The sequence below is a fragment of the Perca fluviatilis genome, chromosome 10 (genome assembly GCF_010015445.1).
Source record: "Perca fluviatilis chromosome 10, GENO_Pfluv_1.0, whole genome shotgun sequence".
NCBI lineage: Eukaryota > Metazoa > Chordata > Actinopteri > Perciformes > Percidae > Perca > Perca fluviatilis.
The window spans coordinates 2,498,422-2,517,849 of record NC_053121.1 but is presented as its reverse complement, the minus strand read 5'-3'; the positions used below and the strand labels follow the sequence as shown (position 1 = coordinate 2,517,849).

The 19,428-nt window shown below is 42.6% G+C and overlaps 1 protein-coding gene across 1 annotated transcript; it reads left to right on the top strand.

Moving 5' to 3' along the window:
• The first annotated feature begins 2,285 nt into the window (after positions 1 to 2,285).
• tbx22 (T-box transcription factor 22) lies at positions 2,286 to 10,248 on the top strand. The gene is made up of 8 exons (XM_039813895.1): positions 2,286 to 2,624; positions 3,068 to 3,323; positions 4,570 to 4,671; positions 5,278 to 5,452; positions 6,761 to 6,925; positions 8,677 to 8,741; positions 9,028 to 9,113; positions 9,219 to 10,248. The coding sequence occupies exons 1-8, from the start codon at positions 2,405 to 2,407 to the stop codon at positions 9,758 to 9,760; spliced, it is 1,611 nt and encodes a 536-aa protein (XP_039669829.1). The 5' UTR covers positions 2,286 to 2,404; the 3' UTR covers positions 9,761 to 10,248.
• The last annotated feature ends 9,180 nt before the right edge of the window (positions 10,249 to 19,428 follow it).

Here is a 19,428-nt window from a genome sequence, read left to right as displayed (position 1 = left end):
TTGGGCACCATCCTCCAGCTACGCACAACCAAAAAAACTCGTATTGAAATAGGGGGAAAAAAACAATTGAATTCATAAAAGCCATATTTCATAAAATAGCAAAATTCCCTTTACCCAACCAGAGCTTAAGTGACCTTCAAGATTAATGTGTAGCACTTGAGCCTATACAGTCTGTGGGTGCATTCAAAGGCCTACCACATAAGTTTCAATTACCAACCAATTATTCACCAATGATTATTAATTAGGCCGTGGATACGCAAATCAACAGCATGAGAGCGGACCTGAAGGCGCTAAATGACCGGAAAGCCCTAATTGCAGCGGGTCATCAAACATCCGCATTAATAGAAACCTGAGGCCCGTGCTAAATTGGATTTAAGTCTCTTATTTCCGCCAAGCGTGCGTATTGTGTCTAATAAGAGGAAGCGTGTGTGCCAAACATCTCTGAATGGTTGAAATGCAGCTTTGCACTGGATACAGAATCATAAAACAACTAGAAGCAGCTTCCTGTTTTGTTCAGCAGTTGCCTGCGCGCCCGCCATCACTCGGCTGACATCCCATAATCCCATGACGAAGATTTATGAGCTGACTGCTGAAGACAACATGGAAAAAGAATCTCTCGGATGTGAGTGGAAGGAAATGACACAGGCTATTTCTATCGGGGGTTGCGTCTTTTTACTTCAGTGAGAGGCAGCAGCAGGCCTTTGCGCGCACACAGACAGTCATTTCTGTTGCACTCGTGTTTGGGGTGCACTTTTGTTACAGTATTGAGAGAAAACGACAAGTTAGGAAAGAATAAACATAAATCCGGGCAGCAGCCCTGAAACAGGTTATGATGACAGAGAGCATGCGATTCCGGTTGGTCATAGTTCTCCATTTCCCGGCTGTTGTCAGAGATTTCCATCACCAACCAAACCGACCGTGCCGTAAACACAGCCCTCATTTGTTTTCTCCTTACAGCAATTATATCATGTGATTAAAAAACATTTTAAATAGAGCCTTCGCTGACTTGTATTTGTGTAAAGCGGATCTATTTCATGTCGAGCAGTAATGTAATAATCCCGAGCTGTCATTACGGACCAGTTTTCCCCTGCGCGCCGAACTCCATCTGATCTCCGCATTTATGAGAACCAGACTGGCGCACCACCCTCACCGGGCACCGCAAAGAAGAAGGGGAAAAAAAATCCCACTTCTATACCGCTTTAAGGAAAGCCTTCAAATTAATATAGGAAATGTTAGCTTCAACAGAAACGCAGTGAGTTTCAGGGAGATATTTTACCTTCCAGATGGTCTGCATTAAAAGACTTAAATATTTGTGCCTTGACTCCCCCTCCAGCGCTCTAAAATGTTCATTCTATTTATCTATCGGATATCTGTCTAAATGGAGGGAAGCAACATAGATAATCAAAGAGCTTGCTTGTGCTAAATATATGCTGAAGAAATGTCCAAGAAATGTGCTTTTAAATAAATCACATTGTAGATTTAAATCATATATTACTTCATCAGCTTTATTTTTTCTGACATTATTATTATTATTATTATTATTATTATTATTATTATTATTATTATTATTATTATTATTATTATTTTGCGGCCTACCACTCTCCCATTTCATTTCTGAACCAACTGAACTTACATTAAATCACAAAATGCCACAAACCAAGTCTAATGTTTACCGTTCACCTTAAAAGTATCATCATCCCAAAGTGGTACCGCGCGTAAAGATGCTGCTGCTGGTTGTTCTGGATGCTTAAAGGCCGCTGAGACCAAGCGCACACTGCAAGAAATAGTTATTGTTTTCTGAGTCTCATAAGTTTTTTTTCAAATATTGGGAAAATGGCAGCTGATTGAACATTGTAACTTGCTAACTTGCAATTAACAAAATCCATTTGAATCGAATTGCATCTGTTGATAGATACTGATGAAGCCATCTGCTCCATTTTGCATCGTTTCAAAGTCGTAACAAAACGTGATTGTTTTAGAGAGAACGGATTTTATTTCGCTTTTGCAGTAACATGTATTAGTCATTTTTCTCAGGAAACTATATTTAAGGCCTGGATACGTATTATGATGGATATTTTTTGCAGCGCAGGCCCATGTGGTGGAATGCACGCTGCGCTTTTCCCTCCCTCTCTGTGACGCGCAGAGGGGGACCAGAGGAACAAGCCCTCTGTGAGGCAGAGCGGAAAAGGGAGACACAGAAACGAATAGGGGGAGAGAGGGAGATATTGTAGTGAGGAAGAGAGGCGTGCCAATAATCAAGGATTTTGGATGAGGGCGCGCGTCTAGGAGAACACATGGGAAGGCACCGGATCAATTACGCAGCGTCACGGAGCAGCCGTGAGAGAAGAGGGGCTCCCTGAGGTGCTGCTTCTGCTGCTGCCTGTTCAACCCCGTCCTGCCCTGAATGCGCTGGGACACTGAACCTTGTAAGGGACAAATCAAAGTTCAGACGGATATACGATATAAGACGGGATCTTTCGCCAAGATGCAGGGTCTGAGTTCCCGGGCTCACGCGTTTTCGGTGGAGGCGCTGGTCGGGAAACCCTGCAAGAGGATGAAAGTGTCGGAGGGACACGAGTCAAGTTCAGCTGGAGACACCGGCAGCGACACGGGCATCTTCACCGGTGAGGCAGAAGGACTGCTGGGTTTCGAGAACACCTCATTGCTGAAATATACACACATTTTACGCACAAGATGGAACAATAAAACACAATCCACAATCGACAGTTTGCAAGTTATTTCGCTTCATCAGACCTATATTTTTATCCATCAATTTTCACAGTTCAACTTGTCTTTATATTTTGTCAGCTAAAAACCAAAATGATCAAATCATATTTTTTTTGAGGGAAAAATAATTTTGCAAATATTCTCCATGTCAGTTGTCAAACTGGAGCAAATATCTGTTCCTTTTTATAAGACTATACATTAGCTGTATCTACAGCTTCTTTTAATCAAAAAGTTAAAGTTGCAGCTAACTTGTAAATGATTTTAGAAAACAAAAGGTCACAAAAATGCAGTTAGCTTCTTTTCTCAGTGCTCACTCATCTAAGCCTTTGCCCTTTTATAGGCCTGAACGAATATCCAGTCAGCCAGATGAAGAAAGCAGGTTCAGCACCGAGGAGGGCAGAGGACACTTCCGGTGATCCGGAGAGACCGACTATCAGATCAGGGGCTGAAGAGGCTGAGCCCAGCGGAGAGGAGAGCAAGCCGAAGGAGAGCGACTTCCGCCCGGACAGAGAGGTCCGGGTGGAGCTGCAGGGCTCCGAGCTGTGGAAGAGATTCTATGAGATCGGCACCGAGATGATCATAACCAAAGCTGGCAGGTACTAAATCTGGATAAGTGATCTGTAGCAAATATGGAGAGGCTTTATTCCAGGCGTGCATGCGTTGTTTCTATCCTGCAAAACGTTATAACTTCAAAGCTACACATCCGGGGACAAAAGGAACGATATTTGACAGGCAGTGCGTATGAATAATAATATGATTTGGATTGTATGTGCATGACACATCAGCTAAAAAAAAACCACTCTGGAGAGATTTTGAATCGTGTCCTCTATTCTTTGAAACTTAAAGAAAAAAAAATCGATATCTATTATGATAAACAAAAACTTTACAAAAGTCACTTTAATTACATGAAATAAGAGCGGGCCCCACACTCTGCGCCCTGGGCCGTTATGCTTAAATAAGGATGGCCTATAAACCTTTGTTTCAAATAATAAAACATTTGATTCTCAGTCCGTTATAAATGCATGCTAGTTTCCGCGTTCAAGTGTCAGTTATAGATACAACCTGGATAGGTCATTCTCAGTGATATGACATGTTAGGATATTTACATGAGCTGTTCTGCGGTCACAGGTGCGCGTTTATCAGGTGGAAAACGGCTCTGATCGCGCTGCAGCCGATCACAAGGCAGCAGTTTCCTAAAATATGGGCCAGAATACACCAGAACTGGAAGTTCTTGGTTTTATAGTAACTTTGCCCTGCACGTGTAGAAATATATCATAAGCCTATACGCTTTGTTTGGAATATAAAATAAATAGTGCACATTTTATATCATGTGAGTTAGATTTTGTTGAATTATAAAATGTTGTCGAAGTGAGTTAAACTCTCTTTCTAGTCGTACTGGACGAAATTTAAAAGAATACCTATTTATTATAATCACGGACTATACAGAATGGCATCTTGTCACACATGGATGTTCTTGGGTATATGTCGATTAAATTAACTTAAGAAATCCATTTGTGGTCTGATGGCCACGTGCTAGGCTGTGTTCTTTTTTTTTTTCGTCTTTTCCCCCAGAAATGAGTTATTGGGACATACTAGCTGCTGGAATCTAAGTTCCGTTTATTCTATAACGGAGAACTCTCGCTATAAATCTCGGCCGTGAAGATGCCCTCATGGCCCCTCGAGGACCCTGAACGATCCTCTGAAATCTGTTTCTGTGTGCTTTAATGTGAAATCCAGGACGGCTAGACACACGTTTAGCAGTGTTAAGGGAAGTTGAAATATTGAATTAAAAAGGGGGATCAAACATGACGTGTCTGCGCTTCTTCCCTCGCCTCTCGTTAGGAGAATGTTCCCCTCCGTGCGCGTCAAAGTGCGCAATCTGGACCCGTGCCAGCAGTACTACATCGCAATGGACGTCATGCCAGTGGACTCAAAACGCTACAGGTGTGTATGTGTGGGTGTATTAAATTAAATTAATCTAACTCACTATTTTATACATTCGTTTATCTAATTACATGTATACCCCGGCAGGCAGTGGTGGAATGTAACTTAGTACATTTACTCGAGTACAGTACTTAAGTACAAATGTTGAAGTACTTGTACTTTACTTAGTTTTAGTCTTTTCTTTTCATGCCTTTCTACTTCTACTCCGCTACATTTCAGAGAGAAATATTGGACTTTTTACTCCACTACATACAGATTTTTGAACACAAAATACAAGGTTTTATTAAAAATGAACAAACCAACAATATAACGGCCTACAAGTAAGCTACAGCTGAAATGATTAGCCGAGTATGAACTAGTTGATTGACTGAACAGTTTGGATCGTTTCCAGTCTCTAAAATGTGAGGATGTTTCTGCATCGAGAACTTTTATTTTTAATACTTTAAGTACATTATCCTGATGATACCTGCATACTTTTACTTATAAGTAACATTTTCACGGCAGGACTTTTACTTGTAACATAGTATTTTTGACAGTGTGGTATTAGTAGACTATTTTTGACTTCTAAGTAAAGGATCTGAATACTAGTCCCACCACTGCCGGCAGGTATGTGTACCACAGCTCGCAGTGGATGGTGGCCGGAAACACGGACCACTCGTGCATCTCCCCCAGACTCTACGTGCACCCGGACTCCCCGTGCGCAGGAGAGACGTGGATGCGCCAGGTCATCAGCTTCGACCGGGTCAAACTCACCAACAACGAGATGGACGACAAGGGACATGTAGGTAACCCATGCGCGTGCTTCCTCTTTCTCTCCGTCCAACTGACGTAAAACCGCCAGATTATTTCTGTACATTTCTTAGTATAACTCTGAAAGTTAACATCAGCTGATGGTAGGCCTACTGCTGTATGGTGACGGAGCAGCAGGGCCGTTTTCCAGTCTGTAACCGCTTTGGGAGCGTCACTCCCGCTTGGATTGCTGTCTCACACACACTGAAGCTTTTCTCTCTAATACTGGAAGTGGAAATCCGTTAACTTCCTGTAAAGGTTCGGTAATATGCAGATGTGACAGATGTGGTGACTGGGGAGGCTGTAGGGGGCTTTTCACGTGATCCTTCTGTTTATAAAACCATCCTGAAAGTGCTGCATTTGGGGGATTCATTATGGTAGTATACGATGGAGGAAAGTAGAAACTGTGTAGAAACAGCCTCATAATCCTGATGTTGCTGTGGTCAGTTTACCTCTTTATATGGCCTATATACAAATGTATATATATATATATATATATATATATATATATATATATATATATATATATACATTTGTAGACTTGTAATTTGGCTGTTTATTTAAAACCATGCTTTACCCAGTGTGCAAAATGAGAATAATAAGACACAACAAAAGCAACACTATGAACTGCAAAATTAAAGTTTGGGAAATAGATCTTAATCAGATTGGACATTAGTGTTTTTAGAGATGTCAAATAAAAATCATGTCGATTTCCATGCAATGCTTGGTGAATTTATATTGATTGGATGCACTAATGAAATAAGATATTTGATGTTTTGCGAGTGTTATTTGTTGAGTAGCATGTTTAGTTTTGCTAGACATAACAGCCGATTCCACACTATTTTGCACTGTGTCCTAAATTATATTTCGTTCTAGTATCATATTACATATTACAAATATTTCATATTTCACCTATTGCAGTTCATTTGTGTAACTGAAATGGTTTTCTAATTTCCCACAGTTTTTAAATTTACATAATTAGTCAATTAAACAATTATTTAATTGACAAGAAAAATAAACAGCAACCATTCGGATAATTTCACTTTTTTAGAGTTAAATATGATACATTTTTTTAAGCAAAAATGTCTGATTCAACCCTCTCAGCTATGACGATTACTTGCTTCTCTTTTGGGGTTTTGGTCAAAGGAAGCAATTTGATGACATCAGCTTGAGTTGAGGGAAATTGTGATGGATATTGTCTACATTAAATATACCAACCTGTTACTCACTTATTTGAAAAATAATGTGCAGCCCTTGGTTGTTGTCAAATATAAGGTATCCTCTTCATCTCTTCGTGCAGATTATTCTCCAGTCGATGCATAAATACAAGCCACGTGTGCACGTCATCCGGCACGACCATTGCATGGACCTGTCCCAGATCCAGTCGCTGCCTGCTGAAGGAGTCCACAGCTTCTCCTTCCCAGAAACGGAGTTCACCACCGTCACAGCCTATCAGAACCAACAGGTAACGCCACACAAACGGGCTGATTTGCTGCAGTTTTATTTCTAAAAATGCTGTAGAAAAATCCGCTATATACCCTATCTGATGTTACATATTTATATTCTACATCCTTTATGCGCAACAAATGCGAACAAAATTATAAATGCAACACATTTGTTTTTGCCCCCATTTTTCATGAGCTGAACTCAAAGATCTAAGACTTTTTCTATGTACACAAAAATATTTCTCTTAAATATTGTTCACAAATGTGTCTAAATCTGTGTTAGTGAACCCTAACCCTAACACCAGATAGTGACCGGTTTTCGGGACCCCCCCCCAATAATACAATAATCATGTTGTCTAATCAGCATCTTGATATGCCACACCTGTGAGGTGGATGGATATCTCGGCAAAGGAGAAGTGCTCACTAACACAGATTTAGACAGATTTGTGAACAATATTTGAGAGAAATAGGCCTTTTGTGTACATAGAAAAAGTCTTAGATCTTTGAGTTCAGCTCATGAAAAATGGGGGCAAAAACAAAAGTGTTGCGTTTATAATTTTGTTCAGTATATTAAGAAAGCAAGTCTTTTCAATGGCCATGCACACAGTTTATTGTCTATTGTTTCTTAAGGATCCCCATTAGTCATCACCGTAGTGAAGATTGTTCTTCCTGGGGTCCAACACAAAACAAACATATTGTAAGTAAGTCAGTAAGTAACGATTATTTATATAGCACTTATCACAGACAGAGTCACAGTGAGTGCTTCACAGGCCAAATGAATAAATGCATTATAACAAATCGATAATCATAAAAAGCACAATAAATCATAGTGAAACACAAAAGCATTACACAGTCAACAATGTGGTTAAATGAACTTGACTAAAAAGATGTGTCTTTAGCTGCTTTTTTAAAGATGTCAGCAGAGGCTGCCTCTCTTAAAACACGAGGCAATGCGTTCCATAGTCGAGAAGTCACCTTTAGTTTTTAGCTTAGTACAGGCTGTGTGCGGCCGAGTTAGCTTAGTTGGTAGAGCAGGCGCACATATATAGAGGTTTACTCCTCAGTGGCCGTGGGTTCGACTCCGACCTGCGGCCCTTTGCTGCATGTCATTCTCCCCTCTCTCTCCCCTTTCATGTCTTCATCTGTCCTATGGAAATAAAGGCCTAAAATGCCCCAAAAAATAATCAAAAAAATTGCTCACTGAGACAATCAACAATTCAAAATGCTTCACTCAGAACATCATGAAGGTGACGAGGTCCACTTCTCTGTGGTCTCAGCAAAATCCTAAATTGCAGTGTCCTGATTTTCAGCTGCTCAGAGCGTGTGTGTGTGTGTGTGTGTGTGTGTGTGTGTGTGTGTGTGTGTGTGTGTGTGTGTGTGTGTGTGTGTGTGCGCGTGTGGCTGTACAGCTGACCCCACTGTTGGCTGCAGCTCCTCCAGTAACAGAGGTGTCCGTGGGGACTGCCAGATCTTTTCATCAGGGCTCATTTTACGATCAGCCAACGTATTATTACAGAAACTCAATAACGAGCTGTGACCGGGCCGACTGCTGGAGTCCGCAGCCCGTTAAAGCACCAAATAAAACCGTACGACCTCCAAGAACCCTGTTTGACATGGCTGATCGCCCTGGGTGCTGCTGGGAGATGCAGTCCCCGAGGGAGAGCTCTGCCACTCTCCATGCCGCTGTACAGCTGAGCTCATTGTTAGCTTAACACATCAGCGCTTGACACGTCTACTCTAACCCATGTCCGTATCCTCTCTCCTGGGCCAGATCACAAAACTAAAGATCGACAGGAACCCGTTTGCCAAGGGCTTCAGAGATCCAGGAAGGAATAGGTACGGCAAACCTCCCCAAACATCCACACTTGGTTTAGCTCAGGAAAGTGCTCCACTAAAGGACCCAACAGGGATTTCAGCTTCAACCACCGACATTTGACACCACATAAAACCTTCAAGTCAAGTTGAAATGTGTTGTGCAGAATTTCACACCTCTCAGAATCAATATTTAAATACCTGCAATGACATTTTTCAGTGCTTTTACAGTATATGTGTGTCTGTGTGTGTGTGTGTGTGTGTGTGTGTGTGTGTGTGTGTGTGTGTGTGTGTGTGTGTGTGTGTGTAGGGGAGTGTTGGATGGCTTGCTGGAATCGTATCCGTGGAGAGGCCCTCTCAGCTTAGACTTCAAGCCATTCACCATACAGCTCCAAGGTACTGTGCTGCAGCTCTTATTACTTCCCTGCTCCAATTTTTGTCTTTGTGATTCAAGTTTCTGACCTCTTTTTTTTTTTTTTTTTTTTTTTTTTTTATCGACAGGGAACTCGGGGTCGCCGACCAGCAGTGTGAAGACTCTTCTCCCCCTCTCTTCTTCTTCTTCTTCAACCCCATTCTCCATCTCCACGCTCTCCTGCCACGATGCCGCTCTCCACACCCTCGCTTTTCCTTTCTACGGCAAGACTTCCTCCGCCCCCTCCCCATCCCCGCTGCCCAGCAGGGCCTTCTCCTCCCTGGGAGCGGACAGACTGAGGGGCCTGCCCCCGCTGGCACCGCTAGCAGACCTCCCACTCCTCTCCGCGCTGCAGGCAAAGAAACTTCCCCACTGTAGGGACCCATGTCTTCACGGGGCTCCGGGGGGCTCCCCCTGCCTCTTCCCCCTCCACAGCCCCCTCAGCCCTCAGGGGCCTTCTCTCCTCCCTCACCTCTCTGACACTGCAGGCCCCTACTGTCTTTACCGCTACAGCTTCCCCCTGAACCCCCAGCTCACAGCTATTTCCCGGCACGCCAAACTAGCCGAAGACACCACAGACTGTCTGCTGCGCCAGTCTCCGTGGCACCCGACCACCAACCACTGCCTCTGACAGCTGGACCGCACTTTCAGGCTCCGGCCCATTGAGTGTAACGAGCCAAAGCTTATTGCAACAAAACAGAGAGGGCCGCTTCTCTATTTGAGCAAGACTCAAAGGAGCAATAAACTGTGGCAGTTTGACGTTTTCTTTGTATTTAAAAACTGTTTTGTACGCTGTGTTGGATCTACCAGCACAAAAACTCATCCTGAAGCAGTCAATGAGCTGCTCCTCTTCACTGTGCACACACAACTGCCATAAAAGCCCAACATTGGAGTCAACAGAAATGTAGACAGGATGTAGATTTTTATTTGGGACAGAAATCAGTTTCTTTACCACAGGGCAGAACCTCTCTTCTGCCTTAACAACTTCACACGCTGTAATGGTGTTTCCAAAAAGCATCAGCAATAGGACCTGAGGTATGTAATATAAATATTAATGAATGACTGTTATACTGACCATAAGTGCCTATTAAAGTATTTTTCATATTTTTTGTTCACACACCAGCATTCAAAATGTTATTTTGCCGTATGTTTGAACAAAATGAAAGAGGAAACATTTTCAATGTCTTCCAGTTGTAATGGCATGCATATACACAAACTTAAAACAGAAATGCATGCTATCGTGCAATAGGAAGTTTTGAATCAGAAATGATGCAAAAATCCCCCATAAGGTGCTTCAGCATGCCCGCGACACACATTATGAAAACAAAGCGTGTTTTGTGTCTTTCGAGCTGTAAACTCAGCTCGATCTCAAAGTCAGGATTGGCCACCCCTGACTAATAACATGAGCTCATCAGGTCTCTCTGTGATTTTAAGGGAAGAACAACAGCTGCCAGGTTTCAGGCGGCCAGTTTCCATTCCTGTACTTTATTACCAATAACAGAACTAATCAGAGACGCATGGAGGTGAAAGGGTTATTCTATAGAGGCCTTTATTAAAGGCACAGTCTATAACAAGATTGGAAGAATGCTCCTTGTCATCATTATTGTAATCATGGTTGTAACATTGTTCCAGGATCAACAGTAAATCAATACTGCTGTGAGCAGACATGTGGAGGCCTCAGTGAATTCTAGTGTGCCATGAGGAACAGAGAATGAAAACCTACTGTGGGCCAACATAATGCTGTGTGTTTGGAACCGAGCTTGGGATAGTGGGCAATGGAACCGGATTAGCAAATCGGATTAAGCAATTGGAATCGGTTATAAAACGCATGATTAATACGGACGGATGAGTGATTGGCCAGGCTGAAGAGAGGAAGGAGTTAATTGAGGAACTCAGTAGTTCAGATGTTTCTTTTATCGAAGGTTGCGCTGCTATCAAACAGCCTGGCCTTTGTCTGCAGACAGACCATAATCTGTGCTGGTTATTTGATACTGTCTGTCATTTCCATGTTTGGCTGTGTGGGACAATCATTTTAAACTCCAGACTAATTCCTGATCTTTCAATTAGACTAATTGCTTTCATACCAGGAGAGCTGAACTCTGCACCTGCCGCTCTCCAAAAGAGTTAGCACAGAAAGACACATTACATAGAATAGGACGTGAGCACCTGTCATTAATAGTGTGTAAATACTACTATGATTGCAAGCAGTGAATAACATAAAGTTTGGAAGATTAGCACATGCAGATATTTTGCAACAGTTTGACATAGTATCAATGTATGAGGCACTGACCTTACAACCACCTTTTTAGTAAAAGACATAGTTTGACATACCTGAAATATCTTTTGTTGCTTTCTTGCTGATTTGGATGGAACGTCGATACCACTTTCTAAATATAAAGCTACAGCCAGCAGCGAGTTAGCTTAGCATATAGCATAAAGACTGGAGACGGGGAAACTAGCCTGGCTCTGTTGGGAGGTTTGTGGTTTTGTTGGACAGAACCAGGCTAACTGTTTCGCCCTTGTTTCCAATTGTTATGCTAGGCTAAGCTAACCAGCTGCTGGCTTCATATTTAACATAGTCTCGCTTTGCCAGACCTTCCTTCACATTGCTGCAGAGGAGGGTCTGGCGAGTCTACACAGCATTCCGGGATGAGAGAAAAACGTGCTCTGGTTTATTGGCTTTTCTTTAAAAATGGCGGGTTTGTTCAGGACACCCCCGTCTGTCGCTAGCAAAGATGAAGCAGTGATCAGTGACGATTCTCTCCGACCAATCAGTAGTCTGCAGGTTTTCACACCACCTTTTGGTATCGCCTCAGCTCTCTTGGAACCTCGATGGAGGTGATACTAAATAAAGTACCTGTTAGCAGGTACCAGGGACTTTTTTTCATAATGGAAAACCAAAAAAGGCGAGTAGAGTCGAGACGAGTCGAGCGAAATTTCCGAAGGCACTCTAGCAATCCTGTAAGTGGAACGTCGTGGATATAGACTACAGTATATTTAACACAAAAATCAAGTATAAGAGCATCAATCTTCTCACCCAACTTTCGTCGAGAAAGCGAATTAGCGTATTTCACTAACTATTCCTTTAAATGAGTTGTATTTTGTGTTTTAAAATTAAGATTGTAAATTTTAGATACATTTGTTATATTATGAGTGTATTTTCATACTGGTCTTTCTTGTCTTATCAAACTTCACCTTTGTTTGAGAACCTTTCATCAGCCTGTTGATGATTAACCGAGCTGTCCATCCCCCTTACACTGTAAATGCTTTGATAATGTGTCAACATAATCCTCTTGAAGGTGGTGGCAGAAATAACATGGAAACTGTGCGGATTCGACTTTCTAATAACACAAGGAGGGACGTCTCTGGACCGCTCCACGGTGATTGACAGGCAGTAAAGGGAGAGAAATTTGACCCTGAAGTCATTTGTTTCCAATCATGTGAAATGGCATCCTGAAAGGAGAGAAGCTCGGCAGAGAGTCAGGACGTGTAAATATACTCTGCCTTCATTAGATTAACATACACGGCACACACACACACACACACACACACACACACACACACACACACACACACACACACACACACACACACACACACATGTCAGTTATCTCCTAATAATAGTTGCCATACACTCGCTCACAAGCACTCAGATGTTGTTAATTTGGATTTATGACAAAAAAAGACTCCCTTTGCCTGGTCACACACACACACACACACACACACACCACACACACACACACACACACAAACACACCCCCACATACACACATACACACACGTGTCGTTTGCCCGTTCAGCTTCATGCCCTCCAGCCTCGCTCCTCATATTTGGCTCAGCGAGTCTCTTGCGAAGGTTTATACTGGACTCTATTTTCTCTGCAAACTCAATAAAAGCTAGTTATTTATCAGGTCAGATTATGGGACGTGACTGAGCTCAGCTGTAAAGTTGAAAGTGAAACCAGCTGTGGCTGAAATTGAATTACACAGAGTGAGTAATGTGAAAAGCAAGGGCAGTTTAACAGTGATTAAGCGCTCTTCTACTGCGCTTATCAAGCAGGCATACGCTGCTCAGTCAAACTTTGCCTCCTAGGATGGGGAAATTCCTCTCCTCTCGTCCCATCACTGTTTCCCTTTTTATCTCGAACACATCCTCTGTTGCTGGAAAAATCAACAAGTTTTTTAATATGAGCCAAGACTGTGAGCTCCTCGGTTGAGATTAGAAGTCTCGCAGCATTAGATCACAGGAGTGCGGACAGAACCAGGAGCCTCCGTGGATTTGCATGTATACTGGCTCGCAGTATGGCCAGCAGTGTGTGCAGACAGGGGTCACTGGGGCACTGCATAGGCATGTGCTCCCTGACAGGCCCCTGTCTTACAGGAGCAGAGGTTAGATGAGTGGAGGACAAACTGCTTTAACATGTGGCCTGGCACCTGGCCTGCATGTTTTGTGTGTTTGCGTGTGTGTTTTGGGGGTTTCCTCGCAGCGCTCCATCTGGGCCTTACACTCGTGCCATTCATCAGAGAAAGTGTTAATGACCCAAACAGCTCTTGTTTCTCTCACACCTCACCTCTCTAATTTCACCTTTCCTCACTCGTTTCTGTGAAGTGAACACTCGACGAGGCTCCATGTGCATTCATTTCGGGCCTGTCTCTGATTTGGATAACAGATTCAAAACAAAGCACTGCTGTACTTGTACTATGAAGGTTGTTTTTTAATGCTTTGATACTTTATACTTCACTATATTTTAGAGGGAAATATTGCACTTTTTACTCCATTTATTTCACAGCTATAGTAACATTTAGGTTTAACTTACAAAACATATGATTGGTTTGTAAGATAAAATGCACTGGTTTAAGATTAAACCAACCAAAAGTTTATAAAGCATTTAAAATAAGATCCCCTTCAAACAACTACAAGATTAAAGTACTGCATAGTTGGATGTTCATGCATCAATAATAATGATCCAATATTATAATAATATAACACCGACAAGGGGAATTCTGGATCATAAGTACATTCTGTAAACATCAGTTTAGGGCAATGAAAAATTTAAATTCATAGATATCCCAATGGGTTTTTAAATAGTGCATTTAACTTAAGAAGAAGAAGAAGAATTGTTTTATTCCATAAATGAACACCTATTCAGTTTTCCTTAAATCCCATAAATGCAGCTATGGTTACTTGGTACTTTGCAGATTAAGATTTTAAAACATATAATGTTTATACTATATACAACCTGATGCATTATTATACAGTAAATACAAATAACAAACAGTGTTTGGTAGATAAAATATTTAAAATTAGCTTCACTTCAAGCAGCTACAAGATTAAAATACTATTTACATGTCGATACATCCGTAGTAATAATCTGATGATGTGATTTAAACTAATATTACAGTGACAGGCCATATTGCCTGCATAGTTTTAGTTTTTATGGATAACTTTTTGCTGATAATACTGATACACTCTTGCTCAAAATGGAGTATTTTAGATTGTGGTATTGCTACTATTACTTGACTAATGGATCTAGTTACTTCTTCCATCACTGCCATATTAACTTGAGCATTTAGTGCTGCATTTATGTATGCTAAACCCACCATAAGTTTAACTTTATAACAGCCACAGTCACATGAATCATCACGTCTTACCACAGCCTCTTAATGTAATTCAGTTTCTTTAACCTTTTCTGTTCAGATGATTGTTAATTGTCATAAATGGACCTGTGTGTGTGAGTGCAGGGTGGCTGGAAGAGGGCTGTCAGCACTCAGCTCATGACCAACAAACACAGCGCACACTCTGACCCCGGCTGTCCATCACACAGGGCCATCCCTCCCCCCTAAAAGAGAGAGTGTGTGTGCTAATTCCTTCCAGTCTGATGGACCGGAGGGGGATTCTACAGGTGCATTTGGTTTGTGTGTGTGTGTGTGTGTGTGTGTGTGTGTGTGTGTGTGTGTGTGTGTGTGTGTGTGTGTGTGTGTGTGTGTGTGTGTGTGTGTGTGTGTGCATGTGCGTGGCACTCTCTGGCATTGTTTTTAATTAAATATGGACCTATAAATCAACTCTTTTGGAACAAGAGATGTGAGATATTCTTTTTCTCTTTGCCCCAATCTCTGACAGAGGGATAGATTGTTCTTACCTCTTTTTGCTTCCTGTGTATGACAGGTTATCCCTCCTGGGACAGATATAGAGAGAGGGGAAAATAAGGAAAATGATGGAGAGTGATTGAGTGAGAATGATGCTCCGTGGCTGATGTATCGGATGGCAGATAAGGGGCTGGGGTGAGGGTACGGGGTGGAGAGAAAAGAGTGATTTAACGCTGGCCTGTACTCTCCTCTCCTCTTATCCCTGCCCTGCTTCTTTCATGTCTCAACCCAGGGTCGACCTGCCTGCTGCCCCAGATGGTGCTGTCTGTCTGAGCTGCCCTCTACAGGATGTGCCCCCCTCACCCCCACAACTACAGAACTATACTCGCTTAATTGATTTCAGGGGGAAGGCCCTCTTTCTCTTCTGTTTCACTCACTCACTCACACACACACACACACACACACATAAAGATAGCTTGCCAACAGCTAGTGCCCCCAGTACACACACACATACACGCGGCTGGCGCTGTGTGCTGTCAGCGCTAATTCAATTTGAGACGCGGGAGTGTGACTAACAGCAGACCTGCAGAGTGTTTTACCATATGCACTACACACACACACTCCTAACAGATCATTTCACACACACACACACACACACACACACACACACACACACACACACACACACACATCACTCTGTCATATCCACTGGTATAATAATAATAATGTAATTCCAGAGGTATAAATCCTATTAATAGACCTCCTTTCTTCCTGTTTCTCTCATTATCAGGAGAGGTCATCTTGTCAACAGCTACAGAGTAACACCTTATTATCCCTTCAGCTTCACTGCCCACAATCAACAACCAAGTGAGACGCACTGTAGTTACAGCATGTTCATCTGAAATAACTAGGTGAAAGTTTGTAGGTAATAACAAAAGAGTAAATACAACCATGAATGATTTAACTAGGCCTATTTGTTGTCATCTGAGTTGTGTGTACTCTTTTTCAAGGAAACTAAAACAAGATATCACATGTTAAAGTGCTCATATTATGCTCATTTTCAGGTTCATAATTGTATTTAGAGGTTATATCAGAATAGATAAAAAACACCATATTTTTGTTGTACTGCACATTGCTGCAGCTCCTCTTTTCACCCTGTGTGTTGAGCTCTCTGTTTTAGCTACAAAGTGAGACCTCTCACTTCTGTTCTCTTTGTTGGGCGTCGCACATGCTCAGTAGCTAGGTAAGGACTACTAGCCAGTCAGAAGCAGAGTATGTGGGCGTGCCCTGACAGTACCTAGGTAAGGACTACTAGCCAGTCAGGAGCAGAGTATAAGGGCGTGCCCTGACAGTATCTAGGTAAGGACTACTAGCCAGTCAGGAGCAGAGTATGAGGGCGTGCCCTGACAGTATCTAGGTAAGGACTACTAGCCAGTCAGGAGCAGAGTATGAGGGCGTGCCCTGACAGTACCTAGGTAAGGACTACTAGCCAGTCAGAAGCAGAGTATGAGGGCGTGCCCTGACAGTATCTAGGTAAGGACTACTAGCCAGTCAGGAGCAGAGTATAAGGGCGTGCCCTGACAGTATCTAGGTAAGGACTACTAGCCAGTCAGGAGCAGAGTATGAGGGTGTGCCCTGACAGTACCTAGGTAAGGACTACTAGCCATTCAGGAGCAGAGTATGTGGGCGTGCCCTGACAGTACCTAGGTAAGGACTACTAGCCAGTCAGAAGCAGAGTATGAGGGCGTGCCCTGACAGTACCTAGGTAAGGACTACTAGCCAGTCAGAAGCTGAGTATGAGGGCGTGCCACGCTAGCAGCTAGGCGAGCATTATAACGTGTTACAAAGTGACCACGTTTGTCTCTGAAGTAAAGGCTGGACTACAATAGAGCTGTTTGGAGCAGTTGGTGAACAGTGTTTTCTGTTGGAGATGGGAAGTCCCTTTGGGGGGGACTTTGGACTTTTTCACTTTGTAAACCTATAACGTGCACAAAAAAAGATATATAACACAGTAAAGGAAAGGGGAAAAGCCAAAAAGCATAATATGAGCACTTTAAAGATTACATTTATATTAAATGCTTTATTGTTGTGAAGTAGCACACAATAATCATAAAAATATGCAGAAACATGCAAGTTATAAAAATAAGACTAAGAGTCTCGTCCCATGCTAGCAGGTCTGTGAGGCTGTGCTCAGGCACAGTGGTGCTTTGAGCTACATGCTAACATACTCATAACAACCATACTAGCAATCTGAACTAGAGCAGTCATTGAACTGTTTGTAATTCAGACTCACTGGTTTGAAAACTCTGTTGTGGCCTGCCGTCCACACTTAGCAGGTGTTTTACTTTTGTCTGTCTCTTGTTAAGGCAATTTAGGCAATTTAATCCAGCAATCCTCATTTCCTCTCTAGCAGCAAGGCAACAGGCGTGCACAAAAGATGCCTCTCCATGCCTTGTAGCTACTGCTTGTTTGTCGCAAAACCTCACCTCAGTGAGTCCGCATCTTACCACAAGTCGGTTTTTAAGAAAGTTTTTGCGGAAGTAAGCCTGCCAGGCCAGTCTCATTTCTTTGCAAAGGCAATGGTACACATGAAATGGCCGTCGCTCCGACTATCCTGCTACGTCACGTGTCAAACTCAAGGCTCGTGGGACAAATCCGGACCCTCGCACATTCTGATCCGGCCCGCATATCAATTTAGGTTCACAATAAATTTTGGCACACCTAGTTGTGCGCCAAACCAAAAAACACGGGAAACCGTTTTTCAACTTGCAATTACGCGACACTCAAAGCAGAATTTGGCAAATTTGCCGACTTTGAGACTCAGAAATTCCCCCAGAAGCAGAGAGTTTGCATATTCAGGCTGTGAAAGAGCTTGTTGTGAGTCAGCTGGGTGGTAGCCTACTTAGAAAGTGTAGTCATTGTTTTGCTCGATTTGCTAAATTCTAGGATGGCTTTGGAACTTTTTGCTCTTTTTCAGGGCTTTATGTGGAATAAACTGTAAGTGAGAAGACTATATGATACATGCAATAATTGAGTCAAAGATATTTTACTTTTTCGATGAAATAAAAGCATGTCAATAAACTCTACATGTCTGGTGCGATTCTCCATTTTCCAGTGTGGCCCTTTGTGAAATTGAGTTTGACACCCCTGTGCTATGTTGATTTGAATGGGAATGTCCGTTCTACTCTAATTCTAATTCTATGGTGTTAGCATGCTGACATTTGCTAATCTGCACCAAACACAAAAGGCTGATGGGAATATCATTAGTTTTATGGGTATTTAGTCATAACCCAAACTAGTGAATACATTAAAATGTTGACCTAATATAATGGCACTAGATGAAATATTAAAGGATAACCAAAGCTATTACAGTTCATCCTGGACACATGAATGTCTGAACCAAATTGTGTGACAATAGTTGTCAGACAACAATTTTTAGCTGCACCGCTAGCTTGGCTAAAAAGAGCACCCCAGAGAGCCAAACCACAAAAAGAAGAAAAGACATTAAGTGTTTTTACAGTTTTGAAGCACATGGGGTAAATGAGAACTCTTATTCCTTTGATTTAGCCTGAGGCAACAGTTGCCAATGTAAGGTGATGAACTATAATGTAATAATGAAGCGTTGCACACATTCCACCACACTGCATTCATTTGTGTAGGCACAAAGACTGGCAGACAGCCTCAATAAAGAGCCACAGACAAGGCTACATGTCCATGTTCACGGCTTGTTTGACTGTAAGAGATACCAGGGTGGGTGATGGGGTGAGGAGAGGGTCAAGTGGAGGGGTGGCAGGATCAGGTGTGTGTTTGTGTGTGACAGAGGTTGTGATGGTGTGAGCAGGGGATAGGTTCAACCTTAATGAAGCGTGCTCTGGAGAGCAGGGATGGAAAGGGCCAGCTGTGTCGGTGTGTGTGTGTGTGTGTGTGTTTGTGTGCGCATGAGACAGTAAAACTGATTAAAAGCAGCGTTAACACATCTGACAGGAAGCAATGGTCAAGAGGTAAGTGGAAACTGGGGAAAGCCATGGGCTGGAACGATTAGACACACACTTATCAGCAGCAGCAGCAGATGGAGACTGGGGAAAGCCCTGGGCAGCAGCGATTGGTCACACATGCCCATCGATATCTGAGTAGAACCAATCAGCTCGGCTTCCTGTGTTTGACCTGACCCTTCACGGAGTCTAAGAGGGAGAAAGGAGGCAAGGAGAGGAAA

Excerpts from the sequence above, each read along its gene's own strand:
- tbx22 (XM_039813895.1), top strand. The coding sequence starts at position 2,405 with ATGCGCTGGGACACTGAACCTTGTAAGGGACAAATCAAAGTTCAGACG. Across the intron at positions 2,625-3,067 it reads CGACACGGGCATCTTCACCG|GCCTGAACGAATATCCAGTC; the intron begins GTGAGGCAGAAG and ends GCCCTTTTATAG. Across the intron at positions 8,742-9,027 it reads AGAGATCCAGGAAGGAATAG|GGGAGTGTTGGATGGCTTGC; the intron begins GTACGGCAAACC and ends GTGTGTGTGTAG.